The sequence below is a fragment of the Paramisgurnus dabryanus genome, chromosome 17 (assembly GCF_030506205.2).
Source record: "Paramisgurnus dabryanus chromosome 17, PD_genome_1.1, whole genome shotgun sequence".
Classification (NCBI taxonomy): Eukaryota; Metazoa; Chordata; class Actinopteri; order Cypriniformes; family Cobitidae; genus Paramisgurnus; species Paramisgurnus dabryanus.
In genome coordinates, this window is record NC_133353.1 from 29,742,260 (window position 1) to 29,765,551 (window position 23,292).

Genomic DNA, 23,292 nt, shown 5'->3' on the forward strand with positions numbered 1-23,292 from the left:
AGTTGGGGCCTACAGAATCTAAATGGATCGCAAGCTAAGAGAATAGCGGCTTAAGAAGTAAAACACTATTCCAGAGTCCCCGTGATGCTGTCTGGAAAATAAAAACCATCCATTCACGAGTGACAGGGCTAATGTTGAGGTTCATTCATATGGAGACAGCTGCGAATATATATAACTTTTCTTCCTTAAAACGGGGTAAAGACTGAGATCCATTAAAATTCATAATTCTGTGGTTCTTTACGGCTGCTGAAGACACTACCATATTTGACCCTTGCTAGTACAGGCATTTCCTGGTTTCAAGATGTATTAACATGATTGAATTTCAGATAGAAATAAAATGACATGTAACGTAAGAGGCCATGATCATCATCTTTTTTATTAAAAATCATAAAGAAAATGTTAAGGGGTCACACAAGGGTGATATGAAATGCTACAACAATAAATAATTTATATATTTATAATAATAATTTTATATAGCCATTCATTAATTTACATGTGCACATTGGGCAAATACAGTGACTACAGTGCATTACAACGTATACATGTTAGCAGTATGTGTGTGTGATCCCTGGAATCAAATCCATGAGCGGTTTAGCTGCTAATGCAATGCTCTTCCAATTGAGCTAATGTACAGAAACAACAACTCCATCTTTTTTATAATGCATAAAGTATAGGGTCAGGGGAATGTACATTTTACATATGAATCTGTAATTTAACTCCATGAATATGTATTATGAGATAGGATACTTGTCATGTTCCCCTATTACGTTTTTAGGGTTAAAACATGACAAATAAATGTAAAAAATTGGCTAATAATAGCTAATTAAAGGGATAGTTCACCCCCAAATTAAAACTTTGTCATTAGTTAACCACAAGTTAAAAGTTAAAGGGTTTCTAGTTATAACGGGGGTGAATGGTGACCACCTCATTTACCATACACTGCCATTGTAATCAGAGAAAAATTTAAGCTTCAAAATTACCTAAAAGGGTCACACTTCATTTTAACGCATCACTGTGTGTAATTATACATTTAATAATAAGTAATAATCATTAACAACATGTACTTACTATAGGGTTGGGGTTAGGATTTGGTTTAGGGTTAGTTGCATGTAATTATGCATAATTAACTGTTATTACTACAGTAATTACATGTAGCATGTGTAACAAAGACACCGTAAAATAAAGCGTTACCCCTAAAAGTATTAAATAAATAACTCGACTTTTTTAAGTGTCTTGAAGACAATGGATATCAGTTGTTACACACATTTGAAACGTGAATATCCTAAAACCAGTGTTGATCGAGCATTGAGTCCAACTCAAGATCGAGTCCACATCCAGCTTTTTCTGGACTCGGTCCTAACTCAGACTCGACACTTGATCGCTGGTCTTGAATCGGACTCGAGTTAGACTCGACTAACACTGCATAAACAACAATTTAGGCACAGTGCATGTGCACTAAAAGACAGGCAACAGTTTTTTAAAAATCTGCATTTGGGTTCTGAAGAACAAAGAAAGTAAACAAGTAAATGAGTAAATAATGACAACATTTTCATTTTTGGGTGTACTATCTCTTTAACATTCTCTCAAATACCAACCCAATTTTTTAATTATTCGTAAAGTTAAATACACACCACAACTACACTGAAAAAAATAATTCATTCAATGTACTCCATTTTTTTTAAGGTAATTGGTTGCAATCAATTTATTTAAGCTACTTTAAAACAAAAGTTTTTTATTTAATTATTTTTTCTTTTGTTTAAATGTAGCTTAAATAATTTGATTGCAAACACTTACCTTAAAAAAATGAAGTAAATTGAATTAATAATTTTTTTCAGTGTAAGTTTACATTTTCTAATACAAATTAAAGGGATACTTCAGCAAAAAATTGAAATTACCCCATGATTTACTCACCCTCAAGCAATCATCAATGTACATGTTTATCTTTATCCAGACAAACACGGTCGTAGTTATATTAGAAAATGTCCTTGCTCTTCCAGGCTTCATAATGGTAGTGAACATGGGACCAGGGAACAACTTGACTTTGAAGCCAAAACATTCAACTATCCTTCACAGAAGTAATTTGTTTTAGAATAACGCCCATATTTTAAACTTTATGAACCATAATAAATAGCTTCCGGTGCATTATTGCCACCTACTGTGTTGGAGTGGCTTCTATAATCTTTGACAAGAGTAAGTTAGGTGGCGATAATGTACCTTTACGTTGGTGCTACCCAGGGGCGTCATGCACCAATTTTTTTTGAGGGGGCACAGTGTGCATAGCTTAAAGTAATTTGTGCATACACAGACATGAAACTAAATATATTATAGAGCTTTAAGTCTTTTCCATGGCACATATATTTCTAATAATCTGAGTGCCTTCATGCAAAAACCTCCAAAATAAAAGTGTTGACTAACTTTTATATCAAATACTAATCAATCGGAATAATGACATATTGGCATCATATTTACATCTGAAACGGCATGTTTTGTTTATTTACGTTTTGTTTAATGACTTGTTTAATTGTGTCATTAATGCATTTTGCACAACAACTGCATTATCCTATGAAATTAATGTAATTTTAAATCCATAAAGTGATTGATTTTAATGTTCAATAATGATTTTAAAAAATATGTTTAGATAAAACTATTAGAGGAACGGATTTTTGCATTCAATTTCACCTCATATGAACATGTGTGATTCCACGCCCCCATGAACTCTGGCGAACTTTGGCGTTGTACCAAGAAGATGAATCTAGAAATCTCTACAAATTTAACGTCTAGACGGTCACATTTTAAACCATACATTTTCTACACAGAGGAGGTTAACTGCACATTACCGTACTGGGGTTTGGAAATGTTGTGAGCGTTTCTTACACGTTTTAATTCCTCACATAGCCAAATGCAGCAGCAACCGTAAACTCTTGAGCGCGCTCAGGCGCTGAGGTCTGCGGCTGCGCTGACTGCAGTGCCTGCCGCCAGAATTGTAATGTAACATGATCAAAACACAATCAAAACGGCAAAAATCTCTGAAAAGTTACAAGGATGCATAATTTATAAGAATTTATAATATTGTGCATATTAAACAGATTAAAAGTCAAATAACAGATTAATGGACGCTTCTTTCATTTTGAGGTTGCATGAAAAATCCATTTGGGCACATGCCCCCTCAGTTTAAATGGGGATGACGCCTCTGGTGCTACCCCCATTAAATGAAGTAAAAAAGAGCTCTGTGAATGCACCTTGGCCGATGCCGGAAGCTAGTAGTTACGGCTTATAGTTTTAAATATGGATATTTTTCTCACAAAATCACACTGATTACCCTCAGAGGGCCTTTATTAACCGCCGGAGTCTGTAAAGGATGGATGCACTTTTTGGGCTTTAAAGTCAGAAGTTGTTCCCTGGTCCCTGTTTACTACAATTAAAAAGCTTGGAACAGCCAAAACATTTTTAGCTAAATGTCAAATTCCCTGACGACTTCTGACTAAAAAGCTGAATTTTCATGACCTATGTCTGAGATGCTGTGAGCCTGATAATGCTGTACACTGTGAGTTTATTAAATATTTAGCTTAAATGCATAAAATGAATAAACAACGCCAACAAACAGCTGTGCAGGCTTGGACACGGAAACGTCACAACTTATTAAGCTGATTACACTGTCAAAAATAAAGGTACAAAAGCTGTCACTTGGGGCAGTACCCTTTAAAAAAGGTCCTAATACCAAATATGTATCTTAAAACTATCAATATGTACCTTTGAAATAACAATATGAACTCTTTGGGTAGCCTGGCTAACACCAGACCAGTCTCATAGAGAATGAGACGTGGTCTGGGAACCACGTGTTCTTTTCTCGTATTTGAGGCGTGGTTTACGAATGCCAAGAGCCATTTATTGGGCGCCACGAATGTCTATCAAATGCATCTGTACGTAGCTCATAGCCAATCGGTGTGTCGCATAAACGTCGTCATCGTCTTGCTCCCCCCTCCCCGTTCTGTGATTGGTTCCCTATGCCGTTTATTGGGTGCTACGAATGTCTATCAAATGCATCTGTACGTAACTCATTGCCAATCGGTGTGTCGCATAGACGTCGTCATCGTCTTGCTCCCCCCTCCCCGTTCTGTGATTGGTTCCCTATGGCATTTATTGGGTGCTACGAATGTCTATCAAATGCGTCTGTACGTAGCTCATAGCCAATCGGTGTGTCGCATAGACGTAGTCATCGTCTTGCTCCCCCCTCCCCGTTCTGTGATTGGTTCCCTATGCCGTTTATTGGGCGCCACGAATGTCTTTCAAATGCGTCTGTACGTAGCTCATAGCCAATCGGTCTGTCGCATAAACGTCGTCATCGTCTTGCTCCCCCCTCCCCGTTCTGTGATTGGTTCCCTATGTCGTTTATTGGGTGCTACGAATGTCTATCAAATGCATTTATTGGGCGCCATGAATGTCTTTCAAATGCGTCTGTACGTAGCTCATAGCCAATCGGTGTGTCGCATAAACGTCGTCATCGTCATCGTCTTGCTCCCCCCTCCCCGTTCTGTGATTGGTTCCCTATGCCGTTTATTGGGTGCCACGAATGTCTTTCAAATGCGTCTGTACGTAGCTCATAGCCAATCGGTCTGTCGCATAAACGTCGTCATCGTCTTGCTCCCCCCTCCCCGTTCTGTGATTGGTTCCCTATGTCGTTTATTGGGTGCTACGAATGTCTATCAAATGCGTCTGTACGTAGCTCATAGCCAATCGGTGTGTCGCATAGACGTAGTCATCGTCTTGCTCCCCCCTCCCCGTTCTGTGATTGGTTCCCTATGCCGTTTATTGGGCGCCACGAATGTCTTTCAAATGCGTCTGTACGTAGCTCATAGCCAATTGGTCTGTCGCATAAACGTCGTCATCGTCTTGCTCCCCCCTCCCCGTTCTGTGATTGGTTCCCTATGTCGTTTATTGGGTGCTACGAATGTCTATCAAATGCATTTATTGGGCGCCACGAATGTCTTTCAAATGCGTCTGTACGTAGCTCATAGCCAATCGGTGTGTCGCATAAACGTCGTCATCGTCTTGCTCCCCCCTCCCCGTTCTGTGATTGGTTCCCTATGCCGTTTATTGGGTGCCACGAATGTCTTTCAAATGCGTCTGTACGTAGCTCATAGCCAATCGGTCTGTCGCATAAACGTCGTCATCGTCTTGCTCCCCCCTCCCCGTTCTGTGATTGGTTCCCTATGTCGTTTATTGGGTGCTACGAATGTCTATCAAATGCGTCTGTTCGTAGCTCATTGTCAATCGGTGTGTCGCATAGATGTTGTCATCGTCTTGCTGCCCCCTCCCCGTTCTGTGATTGGTTCCCTACTTCAGGGACAAAATAGGTCCATAGTTTCCATGCTAGACATGCAGCATGAATAAATTTGCGTTCAAGGCAGCATGGGGAAACCCAGGCTACTCTTTGGGTACAAAGGTGTACATTTTGATAAATGCAAACTAAAATTTAAAGCGACAAACAAATTCTGATATTCCATGACTTGGAAAAAATATATAAAATTCCCTGACTTTCAAAATATGATATTTCAGAAATTCCATGTCCGATGGGAACCTTCACATTTTCTAATATAACCCCGATTGTCTTTGTCTGTAAAAAGATAATCATATACAGTTTGAGTAAATCATGGGGTAATTTTCATTTTTCGCTGGAATATCCCTTTAAAAGTCCGTTCACATTATAACGATAACTATACAAATATGGTTTTATAAATCTTTTTATATTTAAAAGAATAGCAGAGTTCACACCACAACTATAACGATAAAGATACAATGAACGATATCACTTGCATCACTTTCTGGGCGATTTTTTTTTCTTCTTTAAACTGATGAACGATAAACTATTGACAACCAATCAAATCTATTTAAATTTCAAGTGCACGGCCATTAAATGACAGATGAGACAGTGGAGAAGTTCATTGCTGAGGTCTAGTTATAGCTTAAAATTACCTCAGGTATCCAGTTGCTGTGAAATTCACCACGTAATGCTTTTTTCTGCTACATTAACTACGCCAAATGTAAGATATTAGATTTCACAAACTATTAGATTCATTGTTTACAGTTAAACGCGCCGTGTTGAGGACATCTGCTGGTTATACCTGCTGTGTAAATGCAACAAGAACAGCATACTTATAGATTAAATGACACATGAACAATTACAAGCGTTTTAGTAAAGAAAACATGCAATATTAGTTAATGCCATAGTTAATGTTATAATGTGAACGGCCCTTAACAGTGCTAAAATTAGTGCAATTTATGATCACAGACAGTATATTCAAGCACCCAAATAATAACTTTTGCATGATCTTGTCATCATCCATTAAACTGCATTGGAATGAAATGTTAATCTTATAGTCACAGAGTCCTCAGATCATCGCAGATCCACTGTGCCGTCATGTTGGCCACTTCCTCTCCCGCATCCAGGACGAATGCATGTCGGATGCCCCTTTCACAGAGACGAATGTCACCTTCAGGGAAGTCCCTTCGGATATCATGGTAATACTGCACAGGGCACCAGTGGTCCGTAGCTCCATAGTAAAAAATAAGCTGACGGAGAAGAAAACAAGTTAGTAAAAGACCCGGAGCTGTAGATCCACTTGATGTCAGGAATCTGATTTAGGTGACGTCTCATTTGGGGTTCACAAATCATAATGTGAGCAGAACTGACAATAAGTCTTCTGTGTTTTTTTTCTGATGGCTCATATGATTTAGATAGAAAGTTGTTCTAGTGCCTTAAAGGAATAGTTCACACCAGTCATAAAGGAAATAAAAAACATGTCTTGAGTGATTGACTCCTGTTTGTACTGCAGTGGTCTGGGATGTCAGGGGTCATAAACAAATCTATTTTCTCAATAATTGTACTGAATAAGTGAAATTTATATGCAACCTTTCATTTTGACTCGAAATACCAAAGGCTGCGCGATATGCAAAGCTGATAAAACATCCCAGTAGACCATTCATCGGCGAGTACACAACATAAATCTAAAAAGCAGAATATGTCAAATTATATAGTGAGCCTCATGCAAAGCCACACCACATAATAATCCAACTGCATGTACACGCAAGTGGGAAAACCATCAAGATGTTTTTGAATAAATAAAGCTGACACCAAGACTTCCATGCCCGCCATCTCCCCTCGGACACCATTGCGGACACTTCGAAGATATTTCCGCCGTAACCTCCGCTGAATATAGCCAACAACATCAAGATGAACAGAAAAACCACCCGTGTAGACTTCGAAGGGCTATTTGTCGGTGAGACCTCAAGAGCCGTGCACAATAGAAAGATCAAATTCTCTTGTCAACCGCTTTGCATGATTTCTCTGACAAACTGCATAATGTTTGGCCTTTGCCGACTGTACCAGTTAATCGTGATGGGTTCTACATCTGTCGGTCTGATCGATTTCACCACAGCCCATAAATCTAATAGAGGAGTCAGATGCATGTGGTTTAATGCGGAGAGGGGTTTAAACATATGACCTCCTGTCTTCACCTTCAGCTCTTCCTGAAGAAAACGATTCCAGCGGCGGTATTGGCAGGCGAAGCAGACCGCGCGTCTCGTGAAGCAGATACGAAGGAACAGCGAATACTCAGACGCGTGTAAAGACGAGCGGACTAAAAAAAGAGTTTGCTTCCCAGATGGAATTTTGGGTGGGATGCTAAAGTCTGTGAAGCGAATTTGCGGAAAATATTCGATCGAGGAATTTGAAAAACGTCTTTAAGCGGTAGTCTGACTGAGTAGAGTCTGCGCTAGGCGTAATCTGAGACTTGAAGACTTTAAATAAGCGATCCTTAAAAGTAACGGGCTGAAAGCTGTAAGGATTTCACCTTTTTAACTGATGACAGATACAGTCCATCAGCTATCAGCAGCCTTCCACCATCTGCATGTGGACGCGGTCTCTGGTTTGCATCACACCAGGGTATTGAAAAGGACAAATGGATCAGGAATCAGTCACAAACTTTCTAGTGGTAGTGCTTTTCAAATATGTTTTAAATTGAACTCAATATGCTTAAAAAAGGGATGAACCCAACCTGTTGGGCCGTAATTTAAACTATGTTGAGTTGTTTCAACGCATAGTTGGGTCAAATATAAACATTTTCTGGGTTAATCTAACACAACGACTGGGTTTGTCCCTTTTTGACCCAACGCTAGGTTAAAAATAACCCAGCATTTTTAGAGTCTACAATCTGGGCAATTAGCTAAAGAAAAGCGCATAAAAATGAAAGTCCAAGCCCATTAAATCAATTTCAATGTTTTGTATTTTATTTTATAGGCCTAGTACAGTGTTTAGATTATATATTACTACATTTAAAAGTGCTTTTATGTGCCTTGTGCACTAAATTAAAAGGTATGCAGGGCTCAACGCAAATAATTTTTTATACTGGCCCAGTCGGGACAGTGGTTCAGGTTGTCACTTGCCCTGCCAAAATTTTCACCGGCCCCAATAAAAAACTGTCAGTGTAACACATTTATAAATAATAATTTAAATAAAATAATAAAAATAATAAGTCAAGTATAATTGTATACATATACAACAGACATGTTCCAAAGAAAAAAGATTACCAAATTTTCTGCTTTACCTGTAAACTGACAGCAAACTGTGCAAAATATTGCATTGTTTCTTTCGTCGTGTTTTACCCAAGTAAATGTCTGCTTCCAAGATGTTAAATAATATACATGGATGAAAATATATTTTAGTGACTGAGGGTGAAGCACTGGCCCGATCGGGCAAGTGACAATACTTTTTACTGGCTCGAACGTCTCTCACGCTTGCCCCGGGCAACTGGGCAGTCCTTTATGTTGTGCCCTGATATGTAATTTCTTGGCATTCGAAATGGGCTTGAATGGCCTCTTTGCCAGACTACTTGCAGAGCAAATCTAAATTTGCCGGAAGTTGTCTGGGTTTTCCCAGGCTATGGGATTGGTGATGTAGACAAGACCGACATTATCATAATTCCTCACGCTTCGGACTCACAGCCTGTAAGTTAACTCCTGTTAGCATTGCATTATGACTGAATCTTTCAAACATGGTAAGGAGCATCACATTTCCGGCAGCTGACGTCAGAGGTATTCAGACCAATCTGGCCAATCAGGGACACAGAGCTTTTCAAATCTGTGCGTTTCAGGAAGAGAGAAAAATTTGGAGCTACAAAAATGTACGGTATGTGGAAAATAATCTGTCTTTAACCATAAACTACACAAACACATTGTATAATACCAAATACACAAAATAACATTTTTAGCAATGCTCTTTAACTTGCTTAACCTTCTCCAGGAGGGCCGACATCCTGCAGAGTTTAACTCCAACCTCATCATCCAAACCTGAACAAGCTAATGAACATCTTCAGGGTTACTTGAAAATCAAAGGCAGGTGTGTTGACGCAGGTTTGAAATTGAACTTTGCAGGACAGTGGCCCTACAGAAGCACGATTTGACACCCTTGAGCTAAACAGATGCGTGAACGGCACAAATGACACTCATATTTAAATCCCTAAACTTCACCCAAAGCCTAGTCATTTAGATATAGCATCATTTACTAATAGGTTGCTCATTGAGAGTGAATCGGTGTGGGTCTCATTTGCTTTGAACACGTTTAGAAGGTTCCAGATTGTCTTTGATTCGCTCCTTTAGTACGCAGGATATCGAGAAAAAGTGCGTCATTTGGTAGCATGGTTCTTTTCAGTGAAAGCAAATAGGCCTCTAGCCATGCATTGGAAACAATGGATGCTGTTTACTTTCTACTTTTGTAATCTGCTACGTTTATTCTTTCTACCACTGGTATTTAAATATTATGATGCTATTGTTACCTTTCTGAGGTGTTGACGTATGGTTGAGTCATCTCTTTTTACCACCAGTCTCATTTCTTGGCCTCCCATATACATAGCATTAGCTGTAGAGAGAGAAAGCACATGAAGTAGTTATAAAAACTCAAAACTGGAATAAATGAGGTAGTCCAAACAGAGCTTTGTAAACATTTACACATCACGCATAACACGGCAGCCACTGCGGTTTGCCTAAACATGAAGAGTATCAAAATAAAATACACAAGCAGAACGCAGCCGCAAGCTCAAAGGCCAGCGCTCGTACAAACACGGAAACAGCAACCAGATTTGGAGGATTACATCTGTTCTCATTCCCGTTCACTGTGGATGTACAATCCGGCTAACAGTTTAATGATGCACAATGATGTCATTGTGTTGAGATGCAGGCTCGGAGCGTTGAAATAAGGTGTGTCATTTGTATTTCATGTGGCCTAGCTCTCTCTGGTCCTGCAGCGAGGACAGTTCGTCAAAAAATGACTAAACCAAATATACGAGGAGGGAAACATGGACAGGAAAGTGGAAAGTAACTCAATACCTTTGATCATACATTCCTAAATGTTTTTTTCTTTCTTTTCGGGAATGAAGTGGTTTTATTGAAACCATTAGGTGAGGTATACACATTAGTCTATGTTGTCATCTTTCATAACATTTCAAAAAGCTTGGTAGTGATGACATCAGTATTGTGGACAGGGATTCATTGATATAGAAAATCTGATTATATACATAAATACGACATTAAATTGATATTACTTTTACATTAATGCATTTGGCAGACGCTTTTATCCATTGCAACTTACATACTGTTTGAAAAATGGTCAAAATATGTACTCTACCCCAGCTGTCACTGGGGCAAGACCCTTTAAAAGGCCTTAATTTGTACCATTAGGGATATTTATGTATACATTTGGTACTAATATGAACTCTTTATGTACCTTTTTTTACGCTGCACTGCATTGAAGTGTTATCGTGTGCTTCCTGTAAATCGAACTCACAACCTTTGCGCTGGTACCATAATATAAATGCACTTTTTATAAATAGGGAAGTCAACACCTAAAAAAAATTTAACTCAGTAGTTGTATAAAAAAGTTTGTAACCATTGCAATCTATGCTTTAAAAGTTAAATACATTTTAAGCATTTTTTCTTTAAAATTGTTCCAGGGGACATGCTGTAGTTCCCTTAAAGGATTAGTCCATTTTCTTAAAAAAAAAAAAAATTCAGATAATTTACCACCATGTCATCCAAACGGTTGATGTCTTTCTTTGTTCAGTCGAGAAGAAATTATGTTTTTTGAGGAAAACATATAAGGATTTTTCTCATTTTAATGGACTTTAATGGACCCCAACACTTAACAGTTTTAATGCAGTTTAAAATTGCAGTTTCAAAGGACTCTAAACAATCCCAAACGAGGCATAAGGGTCTTATGTATTGAAACAATTGTCATTTTTGGCAAGAAAAATAAAAATATGCACTTTTAAACCACAACTTCTCTTCTTCCTCCGGCTGTGTGATGAGCCAGCGCGACTTCATGTAATTGCGTAATGACGTGGAAAGGTCACGTGTTACATTTATGAGATGCACATTTGTGGACCTTTTAAACAATAAACTGACACAAAGACATTAATTAGTATCATTCGACATACAACAACGTTGGAACGGTCCTCTTTCTCCACACTTGTAAACACTGGAGCGTAGTTTCACATACGTCTCATTCGTGACCTCTTGACGTGATGACGTATTACGTGAGGTCGCGCTGGCGCGTCACAGGACCAGAGGAAGACGAGAAGTTGTGGTTTAAAAGTGAATATTTTTTATTTTTCATGCCAAAAATGACAATCGTTTCGCTAGATAAGACCCTTATGCCTCGTTTGAGATCATTTAGAATCCTTTGTAACTGCAATTTTAAACTGCATTAAAAGTGTTACGTGTTGGGGTCCATTAAAGTCCATTAAAATTAGAAAAATCCTGGAATGTTTTCCTCAAAAAAAAAAAAATTCTTCTCGACTGAACAAAGAAAGACATCAACATTTTGGATGACATGGTGGTGAGTAAATTATCTGGATTTTTTTTTTAAGAAAATGAACTAATCCTTTAATAAACCACCCAAAAACACAAGAGAACTCAAAAGATTCATGAGATTGACACGTTGACCCTTGAAACTATTCAGAGGCTGATCCTAATCCTGCCAGTGCCGTACTGTACATGCAGCTGAGAGATAAATATCCTTCTCATGTGGACATTCCTCACGGCTCGTATTGATGATCGCGAGCTCTCGGATGTGTGTGCGGAGGAAACTCCTCCTCAAATGACTTGCTTCCACTGAGTGAAGAGGAAGTGAGGTCTGATCATGCATCCGCCGCTCTGACTCTATCATATAAATCAAGCTCTGTGTACTCCATTAAGTAACTCTTAACACATTTCACAAGATGTAGAGTCTGATACTGAAAGTGAAAAACGACGAGTAATATATTTTATCCTGTTTCCAAAAGGAAAAGGCATGGAAAGAAATGTTAGGTTAAGTGAGTAAAGTTACATCATGTTTCATTTGTATTTCAGAGCAGTGTATTTTAAAGCTTAGAGGAAATGGTTTTTGCAAATAGGGAAAAACTAACGTAAGCCATTTATATACAGTAGAAAATGAATTTAATGTGTGGTTCTTGTTAGGTCAAGCATCACTATTGCTATTGCTCATACTTAATGTGAGAGATTACAACAAACCTCAAGTACTGAAAGTTAGGGCGTAATTTTTTCCACAGCATTTGTGCTATGGATATGAATGATACCTCAAGTTGTACTACTGTTAAGTAGAAGTTCCTGAATGCAATATTTAACCTAAAGATACAAAAATGTTTCACAGACAGGGTTTAAGGGCCCTATCTTGCAGCCAGCGCAATTGACTTTGTCAGTGACCACATGTATCATTCGTATTTTGCGCCGGCGCACAGCGGGTTTTCCCTCCACAGACGCACGTCGGCAAACTAGGGAATGAACTTGCGCTCCCTGGGCGGTTCAGCGCAAAAAAGGAGGCGTGTTCCGGCGCAAACCATCCCTGATGCTATTTTGCAGTTTCAAAAAACAATTGCGCCACTGACCAGAAAAAACTAGTCTAAAGTCAGTGGCACGTTGCGCGTTGTTCATTATGCTATTTTAAGGGCGCATGTTTGACCATAATGTATAGCGTGCACAACGCGCATACACTTTGCTTATCTAATCTACACAGATGCAACAGTTCACTAAAAAATATTAACACATGAGATAAGGGAAATCATAGTGGTGAGCATTGTAGTGATAGCTTTTATTTATTGTGTGGCTGCGTTAAAAAATTCTCATGCAAATAACGATTAAAATATTTTCATAAGTTGTTGTGTGGCTGTATTACGTTTATTTTATGTAAATAATAATTAAAATGTTTTCATAAGAAACCTTAATGTATATGAACTTGATTTGTAAGAGTACTTTGGGGTTGGACCTTGGTTGCGTTTCTTGGGTCCGATTTCAAAGCCCCCAGACCCTTTCAGCGGTGAGGGTGGACGCATCGATGCCTCTGCTGGCGTCAGGTCCTGAGGCAGATCCACCTCCCGTTACACGGCGTGTCCGATTTATGCTGGCAAGCTTGGGATTCCCCCGTCTGTTTAACCGACACTGATTTGGGCGGGTTTCTCCTATTCCCATACAAAACAACTTCTCTGTCTTTGACTGCTCTTACAAGAACGTCGGTCTCCTCGGCTGTGAACCGCTCCTGGCGTGCGCCTGGTAAATCCGTCATAATAATAGCAACCCGCCATGGAACTTGCGCCCTTGCGTTTAAAGGGAATGTTGGATAGCGTTCTGATTGGTTTATTTGACGTTACACCCAAACCACACCTATGAATAATGAACCTACTTCAGACCAACCCCTTATTGATTTGCGCCCGGCGCAAGAGTTATTTCTCCAGCCGGGAAAATAGCAACAGCGCCCAAGATCCGCCCACAAACTCACTTGCACTTTGCGCTTCGTACTTGCGTTTCAGATCGTTAAAATAGGGCCGTAAGTCTTAAGATCTTTGCACACTGTTTCCAAAATTTTTGTGTGGGTGTTTTTTCATCATCTTATAATGTCTGAGTGTATTAATTAATCTGTTACAAAAATTTGAGTCTTTATACAGTATCACTATTCACTACAAATGTATAAATGACATTAGCAACAAGCTGTTATTTAGCTAACTAGAGCACAGAATTGTATAATCTTTGGTACCCGAAGGTCGCCGGTTCCAGACTCATGGTCGACAGTTTGCGACTGAGGTGCCCATGAGCAAAGCACCTTTTTCCCAATTGCTCCCCAGGCACTGCAGTAATTGCTGTCCACTGCTCTAAGTATGCGCGTGTTCACTGCTTATACCACGGGTCTGTTCAATGCTTTATTCTGATTGGCTGAGAAATGTTCTGAATGTATTGATTATGTTTCTGTAAACCACACACCTAACTTGTCAAATGTCTTAAAAATAGGCACCAGAGCAATGTTTTTGGTACCCGTGGTATAAGCGGAATAATTGACTCCAGTCATTTGAATTATGTAAGGAATAATTGACGATGGGCCATTGAATTATAAGAAAATAATGCACAACCAAGGTGGTAATGCGGCACGACGCGAAGCAGGGTTACACCGCGGATTCTTTTCAAATAATTCAAAGGACCGGAGCCAATTATTCTTCTTATACCACGGTTACCACAAACATTGCTCTGGTGCCTGTTTTAAAGACATTTGACAAGTTAGATGTGTGGTTATCGAAAACTAGTGCATACCTGTGAAACATTTCTAAACCAATCAGAATACAGTATTCAACAGACCCATGGTATAATCGAATATAATGCACACCCGCGGTGTAACGGTGGGCAGTATTTTCTTATAATTCAACGGTCCGTTGTCAATTAATCCTTACCTAACCCATTTCCCGCTTTTTTTTTTTTAAAGTTGCCCGCAAGCATTTTTTGTGATTTTCACAAAAGTTTCACAAAATGCCTTCCAGGAAAAATTTCTTCTAAAAATATATAAACATACAAATATATCAAATGAAAGATGAACAGACCCTCTGCTTTCAAACAAACAATAAACAAACAAACAAAACAGGAAAAAACATTTCATCCTATCTATATTTTTCTCTGCTTATAAACTCTTACATTTGAGCAAAAAGCTGAAATAATTGCATTTTTGTGAAGCAAAGAATTAATGGCATGGATTAAAAGCAGAGGTCATATTTAAGTATGGGCATTCCACACCTGAGCCCAAGTGAACCGCGCTCGAGCCCACCTCTGCAAGCCGCCCAGGGCGTGATTAACCAAATCGGCGCCCGGGTACGGTACAGATCAATCACACTAGTCAAACGAACCAGGCTTAAGGGCTAGTTATAGTTGTGCTTAGGTCCTACAGCGTAAGTTCCGCATCGGTTTTCATTTATACTTTTGTGTCGTTGTCCGCGTTGACGACGTGCAAACACACGCGCAGACCACTGGTAGGCAGTATCCATGCGTGTAACCACAATAGCAGCGGGACTGTCAATGAAGAAGAAGCTTGGCAAGTTAACCCACAAGAAGAAGAAACAGCAACTTGTTGTGTATGATTTGAGAAGACCAGCAGTGATGGAAGTAAATAAACAGGGATTTTGGTTGCAGTTTCAGTTAAATCACTCCTCAACTTGGCTCATCTTTGTACCTATGACGCAGTTTTTTTACCTGATGGGAGGGGATCTGGTGGACCAATCACAACGCTTGCGGTCCGCATAGAACTGACGCGCTGATAAAAATTTTGCGAGTTGCACGTCAGGCAACACAGAGCTATGCACAGGCTACGGATAACCTACGGCGTAGAGCTTACGCACGACTATAAATTGGGCTTAAGGGGGTAACTTATGTCTAATATTTACCAAAGAACACTATGAACAAATAGAAGCCATTTAATTTTATTACATCAAAGAAATGTAAGCCATTACATCAAACCATATCCACTAATTGAGGAAGATGATGAAACCAAAGGGTTTAAAAGAAGGGGAGAGTTATAGGGTCACTTACTGAGTCAAGATGGTAAAGACGGCTCCCAAAAAAACAATTTTTTGTTTGTAAGTACATTACAATTTGTTATTTATCATTTACTGTATTTAAAAAAATGGATCAAATTAGTTTTAAAGTTTCAGTGAATTTTGTTTTTTTTTGTTTTGGAATATTGTGGTAATTTTTATCAATGAGCGTTATTATTTTTTAATCACCACTCGCCACTACTGATCCAGACTCTCATTAATATTAAGGATTTGTGTCTTGGAAAACTGATCCTAGACCTGCAGGGTTTTTCCAGAGCAGCAACAGGCAGTGCTGGCACTTAGCCATACACACATTCTTATATTTACATTTATGCATTCGGCAGATGTTTTTATCCAAAGCGACTTTCACGTGTGTTCTTTGGGATCGAACCCATAACCTTTGCGTTGCTGACACAATGCTCAGCCAACTGAGTTACATGAACACTTGCTCACTTTAAATACTTTATATTTTTTATAAAATACACATCCTAAAACAATCATTTTTGTGCATGTAACACAAATTTGAAAGATGGATGTGCAGGTCATTAAGATGTGTGGAGTAAGAATGGGAAAAGCGATGAGAGTTTGGACAGGGAGACGGGTGTGCCAGTCTTGGGGCAGATATCTACGAGACATCCCCTGCTCAATCTCACTTATCTCCAGGGGGTGTCAGGCTGGGGGGTTTGGCAGGGCACAACATTCCACACAATTTTACACATCCTCACACATGCACCTAGTTAACAACTGACTGGAGAAGTGGAAAAGAGGTATCTGTGCACAAACAGACAAACACATACATGTATGGCAAAATCTTATGGGGGCATTGGATGCATTAACAATACAAAAAAAGAGTATTGTCTAATCCAGACAAGGGCTGGATGCGAGGGTTACCACAATGGATAAAACAATATGGAGGGTTACGTTTTTGATATAGTCTACTCACAACTTTTTTGTTTTACTTGTTGATTTTATTTATGTGTTTATATGTTTTAACATACATAAATAAGTCAAGCTAATATTAAAATAATGTTATAAATAAATTGAGGGTATTAATAAAATGTGCTTTGGCATGCAACTCCAACACAGACTCCGTGGGGGCAACCTGGTGCCCGTGGGCACCATGTTGGAGACCATTGGTCTAATCTATACTCCCAAAATCAGAACAATGCAAAACAAAAGATACTGAAGATGTTTTCAGTTTTTTTTTTTTTGTAGTGTGGTGATTCAGACAAAGCACTCACAAATAAAAGCTTTTAAATGTTTCATTGTGTTCAAGCTGCAGGAGAAAAAGTTAGATAGTTAGTTTTTGTTGATGTTTTTCATTGTGCCACATTTGGGTCTTTAGTCTTTGCATTTACTGCATTTTAATTGACAATTATTTACTACATTTATTAAACAGCACAATACACAGTACACCACAATTAGCTAATAACAATTATTTATATAGTTGAAGTAACATAGTATATACTGCTATTTACCAATCATTTATAAATCTATATCTTTACCCCAGTTCCAGTACTTTGCATTAGTCCACGGATCTTGCAGTTTCTACATCATTCGACTAAATGTGCTTCCTTTCATACTTTTTCTTTATAAAGATCTAAACGAATGTGACAGCAATTTTTCTCTTTCCGATTCAATAACAAATGTCGTAATAAAAAAGCCACACCGACTGAAATACAATACAGTTTTTTCGATCCGTTAAACCCCGCGCTAGGTGGGTGGCCGTGGTCCACTGCACCTCACTTGCCAACAGATTTTTTAGGGGGGCTGCACAAAAAACAAACTTTGCATTATCACTTGTCATCACTGTTTAATTTGTGAAAATGCCTCTCACAAGCAAGATGTTTTTGTCTGAGGTTTTGGGTGGCTTGGGTGCTTTTGTTTCTTTGCACGAGGAATGACACCTGTGCCCAAATAAACGTTCAGTCAAAGGTTCTTAGAAGAACCATTTCTGTAATAAATTTTTTTAGTCTGAAGACCCGTATTCACTGCAAACTTTTTGTAAAACATACTGTAAATGTAACACAAATTTTGGTTCATTTATATTTATTCAGTAGTAAGGAAAACTCGTAGATATGGCTTTTGATGCGATATGCCTGGTTCAAAGCCACCTTTTGCTGACCTCGCTTCTTTCTTTTCCAATCATAAGATCAAAATGGCATTTATTTTCAATAAAAATTAACAAAATGGTCGAAAGGTGAAATAAAGTGTCCATAAAGTGTTTATTAAGAATGAAAAATTGGGTAGGGTCGATGTAGGGAGGGCATTTATTCTCCCAATAATGCATCCATTTAATAATTTTTATAAATATAATTATTTAAACACCGTTATTTCTGCATCCTGTTAATATATAGAAATACTGGCATACTGTAGATAGCTGCGGAGGCTGCACCCGTGCCTCATCACAACTCTCTCTCTCAAACCCTGGATTGATCTCAAAGCACACCACAGACTGTAACAGGGTTCCCACACCTTAGTTAACATCAAATTCAAGGACCTTTCAAGGACTTTCCAGGTCCAATACCCTCAAATTGAAGGACTAAATGTGGGGACACATTTCAAGTGAGAGCAAGGTTACATCGTGTTACCTTTTAAGATACATTGTTTCAGTTCCCTTTCGAGGGAACTCGCGCTGCGTCACTGCGGTGACACTTTGGGGACGCCTCCAGGGGTAAGTGCGTCTGAACGTGTATATCAAATTCAACCAATGGTGAGGCTTAACGACAAAGACAGGGTGACGCGGGAGCCAGGAAGTATATCGCTACCTGAAATATTGCAAAAGATGCGTTACAGGGACGAAGGAAGTATGACAAGGGAGACGCAGCGTCTCGTTCCCTTCTCAGGGAACAACAGTTACATACGTAACCCGAAACGTTTTCATGTGTCAAACACAACTATGCAAAAAAGCATTTTGGTATACCTCAACATTCGCATACAGAAGATATAAGCATGTTAAGTGAACAGTTTATGTGTGCTTTAAAAGTCTAGAATTTTTAATGATACTATCCTACACTAAACAGGGAATAATATGGTTTTTTTTTTTCAGAAAACTTCATGCATAAAATAGATTCAAGCACTTTTAATGACCTGTATCTATGTATGTATATTTTCTAAAACTTCCCAGGGCCTTGAATTATTTCTCCCAGATACACAAACTTTGAAGGATTTCAAGGACCTGTGGGAACCCTGTTGATTTTATGTAGAAAGCAGTAAATAACATAAAAATGACAAATAAGTCTCTGCATTGGATTAAAACAAGTTATACTCCACTAGACCCCATTCTGTTTTTAGCATTTATGATGTTAAAAAACTACAGGAAACCACAACAATTGATCAATATGCTGAGAGGCAAAAGTGTCTGTTGCCAAATTCACCAACACAAAAGAATTCATTATTCCGGACAAGCCCCCAAGCAGAAACAGGTGGTCGGACAAGGAAGTGACTAAAGGTCTCCAAAACCAAGGTGCCAGGTAGAAAGCTTATGAGTTTTGCCTTAAGGTTCCAAAATCAGGTCGATGTTAACTTTGTTCCGCTCCAACAGGAAAGGGAGCTACTTTCCGCCATGCTCTGGTTTCTCGCTCTCCCCGGTGAGCCAAATTATGATTGAAACAGCAATACGGACGTAAGACACAGAAGTTCAAAAAGTCAAACTGCATCTCCAAAGATGGCAGGGCAGATCTCCTGGTTCTCATAAATCAGGTCAACAGAAGCCCCGACAGAAAAGCGCAAAAGTTTCTTCGATCATAAAAAATTGCCGTGAGAACTGGCATAAGTGGTCAGGTTAGTAAAAACAGAAGCCGTGTGAAGTGGACTGTGCAGTCCGCTGAAAGGATAAAACACATTAAGCGCTGTTACATAGCGGTATTCCCGGCGGATCCCAAGCAGGCATGCCTCATTGACGTTTATGCTCCTAGATGCTCGAACATTGATCTTTGCATGACAGACATTGTGTGCATGCTCCACATGCAGTTAACAACAAAATATCAACATTCTCGGTTTCAAGGAAAGGGATTTCTGAGCAAATAAATCCTTAAATGTGCCCAGGAAGTTCCAGCTAATAGCAACATGCTTTCTTAATTAAGTCTGTCAACTAGCCATTAATTATGTATGTAATGCAAGACAGAAAGTTCGTACGGAGTCACGAGCCAGCACTCAATGGTACAAAACGCACGCATGCACATGTGCTAGCGTACATACTGTATGGGACCACCTGGCCTTTCCGATGAATAACAAGGGATTTTGTATTAAAACTTCCTTGTGGCAAAGTATTCCAGAATCCACAACAAAAATGAAAGAACCAAAATCCATTCCAATTGACACGAGATGAGAGGTGCTAATGATGAAAAACATGTTTATGAGCGCCTGTCAGGAGCGCAACTTTAATTCCCTGTGCAGAACAGAAGGAAAGAATGAGCGGGTGGTGGTGTGCAGGCAAATACTAACACAGCTTTCTTTGTGGCTCCCAAAAGTAAATAAAATATGTATTAATGCATTTTTCATTAAGTAAAATCACTAAAAGCCTCTTTTTCAACCAGAAAAAGTAGTCCCTGAACGACTGTGAGCAGCAACATAATGTTTTATATGTTTATGTTGCTAAGGGTGGTTGCTAAGAGTGCTGTGCAGTGATAAACAGAATCGTTGGATGCAGCGGTCAAAGCTATGCTTTATCATAAATAAAAAACACCTATTGACCAATCAGAATCAAGGACTGGAACTAAATATTTTAAAAGACGTGTCTTTCTTACTGTATGTGGAATACAAGCGGAGAAGTTTGGAAGAATTGTTGAATTAGAATAATCAAAGTTTGATTTCAATCAAGAAAACGCTTCCCTGCCAATGACGAGTATTTCCGGCTTTCCGCAATTCCACCAGTATCGCCCTAGTGCAAGCAGCTGCATGTCCTGTTATGAGGATTGCTCTGAATCTTATCTCTAACAAAAGTCCTTCACAAAAATTTAATTATCTCAGCTGAATTATCTTTGCTCAAAATTTGTTTTTTTGAAGAAAACTACCCGTATTTGAAAAGAAATAAATAGAGAAGTAATGAAGGTAGGATAAAACTTTTTTTTTTTTAAAGCAGAGGGTCTGTTCTTTCTTTTAATATATTATATGTTTAACTTTTATAGAACTTTTTTAAAAGAAGCATTAAACTTTTGTGAAAATCATGAAAAATGCTGCCGCTGGCTGGCAACTTTTTAAAAGAATGCCCGCGGTGAAAGAGTTAAAAAAGAGAAGTGCCCTGCATGTGCTAGCAACCACTGAGGGAGTTGTCCTGTCGATCAAATATTGAAGCGTGAGCTGGAGGTCTTCACAGAGTTCACTTATATCCTCACTCAAGGTCCAACCCGAGTGGGTTCGGGTCTACAAGTTTCACATGTGCCTCGGACACGGGTCGGGTATAATAATAGCGGCATCGGGTCTCGGGTAATTTAAAATGAGTGTGTTTTTGCCTAATGGACCCGAGACAACCCAAACTATCTTGTGTGTTTGCATTTAGTTCTTTTCCAACCCCCCCTATTTTTGCCATGACCGCTTGCGACATGGTGTGGCTGGCGGTAGGTTAATTTTCGTTGAGCCAGACCTGTCAATCAATTTTGAATGCACATTTTAACATTTACCTCGATGTCGTCGTCAGATAACAAAAGAAAATAAATGGAGCAGCGGGCCAATTGGATGCGAGGCCAACAGGGTTTTTTCTGTCTGACTGGTTTGTGTGGGGCTGCAGACGACACACACATGGGTGCCGTTTACATTCGGTTTCAGTCAGGTAAATAAAATTGCCACTAGTTCGGGTCAGACTCTGGCTTTGTCTCGGATTTATCTCGGGTCAGGTCTTTCTTTAAAAAAAAAAAAGATTTATGCACATCGGGTAAAAAGTGATTCGGGTAATTTCGGGTCGGGTACATTTCTTTGGACCCGAGAAGACCTCTAGCCTGAGCGTTCTTGTAACTTTTTTAAGTATTGTAACTGTCATATTACCAGAAACTATAAAAAGACGATAATTGCTCTGACCTAGATCAGGGATGAGAGGTGCACAAACACGAAGTAGACAGTGAGCGAGTGCAGTCTCCGATTATCCCAAGCCCCTGTAATCTTCTCTCACTGCAACGGAAGACCCGCCTCTCCTCTCAGTCGATTGGACAATGGAAAAACGTGAATGACGTCGGGTGCTTTTCAGCTTAGAGTTGCCTTTTTTCAACTTTAGGCACTTCTGAAAATGCGTGGCGCGGCCATAAACATTGCACATAATGCTCCCTGCCCATAGAAAACCATTCAAAAAAGGCACCTCCCACTGCCATAAATGCCTTCTGTGTGATCCCTTAGTTAACTCTTTCCCCGCCATTGACAAGTTAAATGGTCAATTAAGAGAAAACGCTTCCCTGCCAATGACAAGTACTTCCGGCAATCCGTGATACCGCTATTATACACCAGGTGGCGCGCTTCCGCAACTTATAAAACCAGGAAGTATTGCCCTAGGGCTAACAGCTGTACGTTCCTTTATGTTTTGAGGATCGCTATGAATCTGATCTCTATCAAAAGTCCATTACATAAATGCAATTATCTCAACAAAAATTTAGTGTTTTTGAAAAAAACCTACCCATATTTAAGAGGTGATAAAAAGAGAACTAATAAAGTTATGATGAAACATTTTTTGAGGGTCTGTTCTTTCATTTGATATATTGTACTGGGTTTTCACAGGCAGGGTCACATATATAATAGGCAGAAACTATACCGAAAACAGATAGCAGAGATAATGGTGTTAAAACAAAAGACAAAAGGAGAAAAGAAGGGCAAACGAGAAAACTGGTTCTTCACAAAGTGAATGGAGACTAGAGCTCACACTAAGCCTCTGGGCTCTACTGAGGCCTCTTTGGCAGAGACTCTCTGGCCATCACAACATCCATCACTCTCTTCCCAGGACAGACAGGGAAAACACTCAGCCTTTCACCTAGAGAGAAACGCAGTGTTACCGGTCCGCTCGCTCGCTAGAGAGGCCTCTTAATTACTCCTACTCACAACACTTCATCTGCACCATTAGTCTGTGTTCTGAAAGCCCCCGAGATTAAATATGAGTTATGATAAATAAAACTTTATTCAAAACACTGGGAGACACTGCTCGCTTGGCTGCCCCTCAAATATTATTAGCTTTTTTTCTCTTTGGCCTCCACTTATTCTAGATCACCCGACTCACCTTTGAAGTGGTGAAATACTTCTTATCGCACGATAAAGAGAGAAAAAAACGCAAAAATTGGAGAAAAGCCAGTATGCGAATGTTTTTCTGAAAAGTTTCAGCACCTCGTTGAAATGAGGATTAGGTCGTTGGAACAGAATCCAAATAATGAGAGATGGAAATGAAGAAGAAAAAAAAAAGAGAACCAGAATGAAGAGACTTGAA

At 39.2% G+C, this 23,292-nt stretch overlaps 1 protein-coding gene across 1 annotated transcript in view; it reads right to left on the reverse strand.

Moving 5' to 3' along the window:
* Positions 1-350: 350 nt before the first annotated feature.
* The window catches only part of ldah (lipid droplet associated hydrolase), a 63,206-nt gene continuing 40,264 nt past the window's right edge, over positions 351-23,292 (reverse strand). The window contains exons 6-7 of the mRNA XM_065288342.2: positions 9,831-9,913; positions 351-6,570 (exon numbers count right to left, since the gene is read on the reverse strand). Of these exons, the coding sequence (XP_065144414.2) occupies positions 6,379-6,570; positions 9,831-9,913 (275 nt within the window). The 3' untranslated portion in view covers positions 351-6,378. The remainder of the gene's footprint in view (positions 6,571-9,830; positions 9,914-23,292) is intronic.